The sequence below is a fragment of the Coregonus clupeaformis genome, unplaced genomic scaffold (assembly GCF_020615455.1).
Source record: "Coregonus clupeaformis isolate EN_2021a unplaced genomic scaffold, ASM2061545v1 scaf4197, whole genome shotgun sequence".
In the NCBI taxonomy this organism is placed as follows: Eukaryota; Metazoa; Chordata; class Actinopteri; order Salmoniformes; family Salmonidae; genus Coregonus; species Coregonus clupeaformis.
In genome coordinates, this window is record NW_025537651.1 from 1,629 (window position 1) to 12,757 (window position 11,129).

Sequence of the window (11,129 nt, forward strand, 5' to 3'; positions counted from 1 at the left end):
AAAATCGCATAGAGACAGATAACCAATAGAAAGCATATCAATGGTTCTCAATGCAAACCAATATACATCAAAAGCATACATCATGGTGAATGTACAAGATTAAAACATTGCATTTGAAAGAATATAAATACATTACATTTTTATTAATTAAATTACATTACATTATTATTATTATTATTATTATATTATTAAATCTCTGAAGATCAAATCAGTGAGATGAAGTAATTGTACAAAATAACTAAGCAGAATGAAGCATCACATATGGGGACTGTCACCACCAGCATGACTAGTATCTATGTGGGCCCCTACCACAGTTTACACAGCTCAGCAGTATCATTAGCTCCATAGAGACGAAACCCAGGATAGAGGGGCTGAGGAAATGTGGTCTGGACTCTGTGGAGGAGGGTCATTGTGTCAGAGACGCTGTAAAAGGACAGAGTACCTGCCTTGTGATCCAGGTACACTCCCACTCTGGAGGACCAAGGGCCTGACACATTAGTCACAACATTATTGTGTATGAAACGATAACCACCACTAGAGCACCCTAAACTCCAAGACTTGTCATTGGATCCAAATGCATGACCTGCCCTTGTTCTGCTGATGTCTTTATATGAGACTGCTGTATGAACACAGTGCCCACTCCACTCCACCTCCCAGTAACAGCATCCAGACAGACCCTCTCTACACAGAACCTGGTAGTAGTTGGTGAATCTGTCTGGATGGTTAGGATATGGTTGGGCTTGATCTGTAAAGATCACTTTTCTCTTCCCTTCAGTCAGAAAGAGTTCTTCACATGCTGTGTTTGGGTTCAGGGTGAGCTGACAGGAATCTGGGAGAAGAGCAGAGAGCAGAGACCAGCAGAGTTTAGAACAATAAGTTGTCAGATACTGACTGTATAGATTTACAGGACAAGGTTTTTGGTGCTCCAAAAATACAGTATGGGGTGGTGCTGCATTATCGTAAATTATTGGCAGCACAGTAGCCAGTAGGTTGCTGTATTCTGTGGCTGTACTATTTTCCCACAATGCACCATAATTTACAGTATGCTGCAGTAAATAAACAGCAAAACAGGTAATACAGTACTTTATTGTAACATTTTATTGTAAAATTACAGCAATTGCTAACAGTGTAGCAGAATGCCATTGAGCCCCCATAATATATTGCTTTTACAGTAATGTACTGTAATATAGAATTCCAGTAGCTAACTAAGATTTGACTGTAAATTTACATCAATTTGTTACAGTGTACCCTGTCTTTGATTATAGCAGAGCAGAGATCAAATGAGCAATACAATGAATCAGATAGCTGCACTACCCAGTCTTTGACTATATCTACTATTGCTATAGTATATATTCCTATCTTAGGGTTTGTGAGGAGTGTCTGTAAAAAGAGAATTAGAGATAGAGATGGCATCAGCTGAGATTGCACCAATCGGATTCAAACAGAAGTTCCTACATTAATATGGAGGTCTATTTAACTTGACCAGTTCTGCACACACATCCTTTTCTGCTAAGCTATGCCATTGGCTTTTCTTTGCTGCTTAATATTGCTGCTGCTGTAACATCGCTGCTACCCGCTATGCATTGTCTGTTTTCTGCTAGCCCAACACCACCCCAGCATCCACCTGTTTGGTTCTGCTATTTGTTCCTGTCAGGGGGATTGGTATATATCTCACTGCTCTCTGCTAGCCTGTAGTTGATTGATCATGGTAATAATGGACATATTGCTATGGCATTGAGCTCCCCTGAAGTAGCATTGCCTAATGCCAAGACCAAATGTATTTTCATCTATTTTCTAATAAATGGTTAAATTAATATGTGGGTTTCCTGTCCAAACTGTTAGTTACTTTGAATAAAGAGACTCACATTGTAAGAACTGTTCTCTGGTCTTGGGCTCTGTAGGCAAAATATCCGCTACATTCACTATAGACAAACAAACACATTCACAGAGAGAGAGGGGAATGTTATCATCATACCATATTGCACATGTACAGTGCATTGGGAAAGTATTCAGACCCCCTTGACTTTTGACATTTTGTTACATTAGACTCATTCTAAATTGGATAAAATTGTTTTTTCCCCCTCATCAATCTACACACAATTCCCCATAATGACAAAGCAAAAACTGATTTTTTGAAGTTTTAGCAAATGTATAAAAAAAAAACTATCACATTTACATAAGTATTCAGACCCTTTGCTCAGTACTTTGTTGAAGCAACTTTGTAGCGATTACAGCCTTGAATCTTCTTGGGTATGACTCTACAAGCTTGGCACACCTGTATTTGGGGAGTTTCTCCCATTCTTCTCTGCAGATCCTCTCAAGCTCTGTCAGGTTGGATGGGGAGCATCGCTGCACAGCTATTTTCAGGTCTCTCCAGAGATGTTCGACTGGGTTCAAGTCCGGGCTCTGGCTGGGCCACTCAAGGACATTCAGAGACTTTTCCTGAAGCCAGCTCCTGCATTGTCTTGGCTGTGTGCTTAGGTCGTTTGTCCTGTTGGAAGGTGAACCTTCGCCCCCAGTCTGATCTCCTGAGCGCTCTGGAGCAGGTTTTCATCAAGGATCTCTCTGTACTTTGCTCTGTTCATCATTCCCTCGATCCTGACTAGTCTCCCAGTCCCTGCCGCTGAAAAACCAAGGCTAAGGCCCTTCTCCCCCGGTTGCTCAGTTTGGCCGGGCGGTCAGCTCTAGGAAGAGTCTTGGTGGTTCCAAACTTCTTCCATTTAAGAATGATAGAGGCCACTGTGTTCTTGGGGACCTTCAATACTGCAGACATTTTTTGGTACCCTTCCCCAGATCTGTGCCACGACACAATCCTGTCTCGGAGCTCTACGGACAAATCCTTCGACCTCATGGCTTGGTTTTTGTTCTGACATGCAATGTCAACTGTGGGATCTTTTATAGACAGGTGTGTGCCATTCCAAAACATGTCCAATCAATTGAATTTACCACAGGTGGACTCCAATCAAGTTGTAGAAAAATCTCAAGGATGTTCAATGGAAACAGTATGCACCTGAGCGCAATTTCCAGTCTCATAGCAAAGGGTCTGTGTTTTATTTGTAATAAATTTGCAAACAATTTAAAAAACCTGTTTTCACTTTGTCATTATGGGGTATTGTGTGTAGATTGATGAGGAAAATGTTTTATTTAATCAATTTTAGAATAAGGCTGTAACGTAACAAGATGTGGAAAAAGTCAAGGGGTTTGAATACTTTCTGAATGCACTGTATATGACTAGAAGGGAACTTTCAGTGATCTAAAGTAGATTATTTTCAACACACCTGTAGTTGAGATCTTGGTCCATTCTCCTTTAAGGAAGTATTCTAGTTTCTCTCTCAGCTCAGACACAGTCTTATTCACATATCCAAAGTACTTAAGAGGACGGACAGTGATGCTGGGTAGGTCTGAAGATACACTGGGACTGGAGAGAGACTGATAATTCTGGAGAGTGAGACAGACAGATAGATAATTGAGAGTTTCATCCATTGTACACAGATGTGTCACATGTATCAAGGCAATATAGTTACCTGGAGGAAATGGATGTGATCCTCTGGTGTGAGAGCTGCTCCAGCTCAGTGTTTGTCTTCCTCAGCTCAGCGATCTCCTGCTTCAGTTGCTCCAGAAGAACTTCCGCTTGACTCACTTGAGCCTTCTCTTGGGCTCTGATCAGCTCCTTTACTTCAGAGCACCTTCTCTCAATGGAGCGGATCAGCTGAGTAAAGATCTTCTCACTGTCCTCCACTGCTGCCTGTGCAGAGTGCTTTTAGGACAGACAGAGAGAGAGAGAAGAGAAGGCGAAGAGAATGTTAAGCAGTCTATTCTCTCTATAACTAGGAGGCCAGACACCTGTTTCCCATCAGGGGATCAGTGAGGGAGCTCTCTCTCTCTCTCTCTCTCTCTCTCTCTCTCTCTCTCTCTCTCTCTCTCTCTCTCTCTCTCTCTCTCTCTCTCTCTCTCTCTCTCTCTCTCTCTCTCTCTCTCTCTCTCTCTCTCTCTCTCTCTTCTCTCTCTCTCTCTCTCTCTCTCTCTCTCTCTCTCTCTCTCTCTCTCTCTCTCTCTCTCTCTCTCTCTCTCTCTCTCTCTCTCTCTCTCTCTCTCTCTCTCTCTCTCTCTCTCTCTCTCTCTCTCTCTCTCTCTCTCTCTCTCTCTCTCTCTCTCTCTCTCTCTCTCTCTCTCTCTCTCTCTCTCTCTCTCTCTCTCTCTCTCTATCTCTCTCTCTCTCTGTATCTCTCTCTCTCTCTGAGAAGTGAAAAGGTGCATCTCTGGTCAATAGTACTCACCTTGAGAGACTCCACAGCCTGTTTGAGCTCCTTCAACTCCTTCTCTCTTCTGGACTCTCTGCTGGACCTTCTGCTGACTCATCCCCAGTTGCTTCTGTGGAGAGTCACTCTTCAATGAGTTATCAAGCTTTATTTGTCCAGTAGTTCAGTAATACAATAATGAGACATAGGGCCCATAGACAGTAAGGTCTAAAATCATGAGGAAGTCCCTTTGCAATATGATAATTGATGTTGCTACAGTGAGGGGAAAAAAGTATTTGATCCCCTGCTGATTTTATATGAATTCAATGTATTTTTTGGTAATTTATCTGGTAAACAAGACAGTTTTCAAACAGCTCCTTCAGGTGATTATGAATACCTTGAGACCATGAGATGGGGCAGGACTGTGATGGATTTTCATTTCATATCAAAATGAAATGTCATACTGTCCCTTTTCATAATAATGTAGCTTGTGTTAATTATGTACAGTGAGGGAAAAAAGTATTTGATCCCCTGCTGATTTTGTACGTTTGCCCACTGACAAAGAAATGATCAGTCTATAATTTTAATGGTAGGTTTATTTGAACAGTGAGAGACAGAATAACAACAAAAAAATCCAGAAAAACGCATTTAAAAAATTTTCTAAATTGATTTGCATTTTAATGAGGGAAATAAGTATTTGACCCCCTCTCAATCAGAAAGATTTCTGGCTCCCAGGTGTCTTTTATACAGGTAACGAGCTGAGATTAGGAGCACACTCTTAAAGTGAGTGCTCCTAATCTCAGCTTGTTACCTGTATAAAAGACACCTGTCCACAGAAGCAATCAATCAATCAGATTCCAAACGTTCCACCATGGCCAAGACCAAAGAGCTCTCCAAGGATGTCAGGGACAAGATTGTAGACCTACACAAGGCTGGAATGGGCTACAAGACCATCGCCAAGCAGCTTGGTGAGAAGGTGACAACAGTTGGTGCGATTATTCGCAAATGGAAGAAACACAAAATAACTGTCAATCTCCCTCGGCCTGGGGCTCCATGCAAGATCTCACCTCATGGTGTTGCAATGATCATGAGAACGAGTGGAATCAGCCCAGAACTACACGGGAGGATCTTGTCAATGATCTCAAGGCAGCTGTCACCAAGAAAACAATTGGTAACACACTAAGGCGTGAAGGACTGAAATCATGCAGCGCCCGCAAGGTCCCCCTGCTCAAGAAAGCACATATACAGGCCCATCTGAAGTTTGCCAATGAACATCTGAATGATTCAGAGGAGAACTGGGTGAAAGTGTTGTGGTCAGATGAGACCAAATCGAAGCTCTTTGGCATCAACTCAACTCGCCTTGTTTGGAGGAGGAGGAATGCTGCCTATGACCCCAAGAACACCATCCCCACCGTCAAACATAGAGGTGGAAACATTATGCTTTGGGGGTGTTTTTCTGCTAAGGGGACAGGACAACTTCATCGCAACAAAAGGACGAAGGACGGGTCCGTGTACTGTCAAATCATGGGTGAGAACCTCCTTCCCTCAGCCAGGGCATTGAAAATGGGTCGTGGATGGGTATTCCAGCATGACAATGACCCAAAACACACGGCCAAGGCAACAAAGGAGTGGCTCAAGAAGAAGCACATTAAGGTCCTGGAGTGGCCTAGCCAGTCTCCAGACCTTAATCCCATAGAAAATCTGTGGAGGGAGCTGAAGGTTCGAGTTGCCAAACGTCAGCCTCGAAACCTTGGAGGACTTGGAGAAGATCTGCAAAGAGAAGTGGAACAAAATCCCTCCTGAGATGTGTGCAAACCTGGTGGCCAACTACAAGAAACGTCTGACCTCTGTGATAGCCAACAAGGGTTTTGCCATCAAGTACTAAGTCATGTTTTGCAGAGGGGTCAAATACTTATTTCCCTCATTAAAATGCAAATCAATTTATAACATTTTTGACATGCGTTTTTCTGGATTTTGTTGTTGTTATTCTGTCTCTCACTGTTCAAATAAACCTACCATTAAAATTATTGACTGATCATTTCTTTGTCAGTGGGCAAACGTACAAAATCAGCAGGGGATCAAATACTTTTTTCCCTCACTGTATGTAGGCCTACATGGATAAAGGAGTTTACACTGAACTTTGGACTCATGAAAGGGCATATTCCGAATGATAATGGTGTTTGACTTGAGAAAATTGTGATACATTTGGAGCATCTAGGTTAAAGTAATTGTGTACTACGTCATACATTTTGTATTTCCATGTAAAATGACCTATGAGCACCAACATGTGAATTTTATAGGAGCATATCAAATTGGGTGTCAAATGAAAGCTTAGAGATATTTCAACCATTTTCCATCTTATAAATGAGGCATAAGTAACCACTTTTCCTTCCACAGTTTTTATGCGAGTAAAGTCATACTACATAAAATAAAATAAATCACAACAGCTTTAAAGGAAACAGGAAGTTTCGGTACAATTGTATAAATGCCGACAGATCATTTCTTTGTTCGACATGGTGGGTGGGATCTTTTTGTGGCAGTAAAATGTATTATGCGAGACATTGTGGAAACACCTTTAAGCGCAAATATTGATATAACAACCATCCAATTATATTTTCTTTATGCAGATTTTTTTTTATATTTGCATGAAATCTATCGCCAATTGGATGGAAACCTAGCTACTAATGGCTTTGATTTCTGGTCAAACAGATGGAAAAGGGGTCTTAGAAACATCTACCAGAAAAAAGTCTTAAAAAGGTATTAGAAATATATCAAAACACAATAATGTTTAAGTAAAGACCCCCTGCCAATTAATATCAACACATATTTTGTTTTGGATAAATTATTTGCCTTCTGTAAGTTCAAGAAACATTGCCTTGTGCCTTGTAATTCCATTACCAAAACCCCACATATTTTAAAAAAGCCCAGTGCATGATGGCGTTTTGGCCTACCTAGTGACATCACCAGGTGGTCAATTAGTTAATAGACCAATAAGAAAGAGTTCCAAACCAATATCAGCTAGTTTTCAGTTTTCCCCTCCCCACTCAGACCACTCCCAGACAGCCCTAGCAAAATTCTTGCTTGAGAAATATATCTTCGCTAAGAAGCTATTTGTTTCTTTTTGACAATTTTAATTGAAAACAATCATGATTTGGGTGTTGAGATAAAAAAAACGTCTGCATTGGACCTTTAAGATATTTTCAAATTTCTCTCCCTCATGAGGAGGGAGGATAATGAAAGTTCACAGAAGTAACAAGTAAAGGTAGACCTACCAATTAGTTAGTGTTTTTACTTATCATTTAAAAAAATAAATTATTAAGTCATTAAAACTCGTAATTCTAAATTGGTAACGTCCATGATTGGTGACGGTCCACATCTGAACCAATCTCAGACGTCTATGTTTTATACGTTTGGACAGCACAGTAAAGAAAAGTTGAGTATAGTATAGTTCAGTACAGTACACTAGAGTACAGTATAATGTACTGCATTGTACTGAACTCTACTGTACTGTACTCTACTGTGATGTCCAAAATTGTAAAACAAAGACGTCTATGATAGGTTCAGATTGGGTCCGGTCTGGACCAACCAAATTTGGTCTTGTTTGGGGCAGAGCTCATTAGAATAATAGCCAGTCGGGGGCTCCCAGTGGTGTAGCGGTCCAAGGCACTGCATCACAGTGCTAGAGGCGTCACTACAGACCCTGGTTCATTCCGGGCTGTATCACAACCGCCGTGATCGGGAGTCCCATGGGCGGCGCACATTGGCCTAGCGTCGTCCGGGTTAAGGAAGGGTTTGGTCGGGGGGCTTTACTTGGCTTATCACACTCTAGCGACTCCTTGTGGCGGGCCTGGCGCCTGCAGGCTGACCTCGGTCGCCAGGTGAACAGTGTTTCCTCCGACACATTGGTGCGTCTGGCTTCCGGGTTAAGCGGGCGGGTGTTAAGAAGCACGGTTTGGCAGGTCATGTTTCGGAGGTCGCATGACTCGACCTTCGCCTCTCGAGCCCGTTGGGGAGTTGCAGCGATGAGACAAGATCAAAATTGGGGAGAAAAAATTAAAAGAATAATAGCCAGTGTGTAGAATTATATCCATATATGCAAAGGAGGATATTGCATATTTCTAACTTTATGTCCCTATTCAGGATACATCACCATGAAGAGAATGACATTTATATCCATAATTATGCATTTCTGTATAGTGCAGATCAGGGACACATTATGTAATTCCGTTACCGTAATTCTGTTACCGGGTGTAAATCCACTTCACTTCAATAACTAAAATAGATTTTTTCAAACACAAGGTGTCATATCATAACTGACACCCCATTCTTTCTGCAGACATCTTTGAATCTTAATTCAGAGCAGATATTTCAGAGTTTTTGGAAAACGTGGTCGCATAACAAACGGAGGGAGATTTTACTGTAATTCTGTTACCAATCTTTGCATCTACACAGTTCTTCCAGTAAATGTGTTTTTGTGAAATGTTCAGTGTACATTGTTCAAAGTAGTCCTTGTGCATAGTTGTATGGTTTGTTAAACTTTGAAATCAATGTTTTTTGTTTGGCATACATTGTGATAAATCTGAGTCTCATCTTAATTCCGTTGATGTGAAATTGCCCATATGTTCCAAACTGAAAAAAATGTCTCTACTCCAAATAGCTCGTTCCATCTCATCCCACAGATGCTCAATTGGATTGAGATCTGGTGACTGGGCAGGCCACTGCAGTAAGCTGAAATCACTGTCATGTTCGTGGAACCATTCCTGGACAATCCTAGCCTTGTGTCATGGGGGTATTATCCTGCTGAAAAATTAATTCACAGATTGATACACTGCTGCCATGAAGGGATGCACCTGATTGGTGATGATATTCATATATCCTGTGGCATTCAAACGTTTCTCCACTTTTATCAAGGGGCCCAATGTGTGCCATGAAAACACACCCCACACCACCACCAACACCAGCCTGCAATGTTGACACGTGGCATGATGGATGCATGTACTCATGTGGTTTTCTCCATACCCTACTCCTCCCATCTGTGTGAAACAGCAGGAACCGGGATTCATCAGACCAGGTAATGTTTTTCCAATTCTCCAGTGTTTTCGTTCCTTAGCCCACTGCAGTCGCAGTTCCGTCTGCTACCATACCCCATTCATGTCAAGGTACGACGAGTTGTGCATTATTTTATGGGTCTTCGGGCACCAATGTTGTACTGGAATTAACATTTCGTTATTAATATTTTTGTATGGAGGTTTTTTTCTTTTTATTTTTTTTTACCCTGCATTTTTTCCTTTTTGGATCTTTATTATCCACCTGTACAGTAGGTGGCGGAATCACATATAATTGTTGCAAACGCCATTATACCAAAGAAGAAGAAGAAGAAGAAGACTAGTTTTTATGCAAATACTTTCACTTGAGAAAAACTGCACCAAACATCTTAGTGAGATGTAAAATTGCGCACCTAAAACCTCCTTGGCAAAAGCGTCAAAATTAATTACGGATTTATTGCGTTATCTTAGATTAATTCAGACTATTTTGAGAAAGTGTACTAGTTTACGGCGTCTCGAGGGACAAACAGTAATATTGCGTTTTTCAAGCAAAGGATTTTAAAGGGGGTATGCGACCACAGACGTTCACTTCGCCTAGCTGAGTTCTACTATGAGCAAACCGAACCTATGTATGCGGACGCCTTTATGCGATTCTGCCGAAACTAACTCAGGTTTTGAATTCAGTCATGGCCACTAGCATTTCTTAATGAACCAAATCTAAAACGAGGCCTAATCAGAAAGTGCAATCGCGCTTTAATATCCCCAGACTGCATCTTTAAGACAATCTATATGTGTTTCTTCTGCTGTGGGTCAATTATATTTAAAATATCTAATTCAAACAGACTTAGTTCCTACTCTATCTTTAATTATTTGTTCATCAGACAGTTACCAACAAGTTGAACAGGTCCTACCTGTTTCTCAGTCCTCTCTGCTGTAGCTGAGACTGTATCATGGCCTTTATGTACATCCATCACACACAGCATACAAATACACTGCTGATCTGTACGACAGTAAACCTCCAGCAGTTTGTCATGATGAGAGCAGATCTTCTCCTGTAGTTGAGCTGTGGCTTTGATCAATTTGTGCTTCTTAAAGGCAGGAACTTCGTAGTGAGGTTGGAGGTGAGTCTCACAGTACGAGGCCAGACACGCCAGACAGGACATGAGGGCTTTCTGCTTTCTGGTCCCAGTGCAGAAATCACACGCCACATCTCTAGGTCCAGCATAACACAGAGTAGGAGGGGTAGCAGCCTGGAGTCCTGTCTTCTTCAGTTTCTCAACGACCTCAGCCAACATGTTATTTTTCCTCAGAGTAGGCCTTGGAGTGAAGGTCTGTCTGCACTGGGGACAGCTATAGACCCCTTTCAGAACATTCTTATCCCAGCAGCCCTCAATACAGCTCCTACAGTAACTGTGTCCACAGGCAGTAGTGACTGGCTCCTTCAGTAGATCCAGACAGACAGAACAACAGAACTGGTCCTGATCCAGCAGAACTCCCTGCTGAGCCATTTGGACTGTTGTTCACTCTCACACAGACAGATACTCAGATCAGCTTTGTTTTCTCAGAAGAGAGTTTGTGGGAGGGAGAGGGACTTCCTGGTTCTGCCAGAGGGGTGGGGTTAGAGAGAGAGAGAGAGAGAGAGAGAACTGGGGCGTGTTCAGCAGGACGCAACGTTTTGGAACGTTCAGATATAAATATGCTATGTAGAATAAATATGCCACTCCGACATGTAGAATAAGGAATCCCTTCTGCTCTACAGTATTTGTGTAATTTCTATCTCCAATGTTTGAGAACATTTTGCAACTGAACGTGGCCCTGCATGCAACTTCAAGAGAGAAACTAAACG

The 11,129-nt window shown here is 41.8% G+C and overlaps 1 protein-coding gene across 1 annotated transcript; it reads right to left on the reverse strand.

Moving 5' to 3' along the window:
* Window positions 1-202: 202 nt before the first annotated feature.
* LOC121532084 (tripartite motif-containing protein 16) lies at window positions 203-10,791 on the reverse strand. Its single transcript, XM_041837776.2, is given in 8 exon segments — window positions 203-829; window positions 1,866-1,922; window positions 3,279-3,438; window positions 3,525-3,550; window positions 3,553-3,757; window positions 4,278-4,326; window positions 4,328-4,371; window positions 10,195-10,791. Coding segments are annotated over 8 exon segments (1,662 nt in total). The 3' UTR covers window positions 203-305.
* Between the last annotated feature and the right edge of the window lie 338 nt (window positions 10,792-11,129).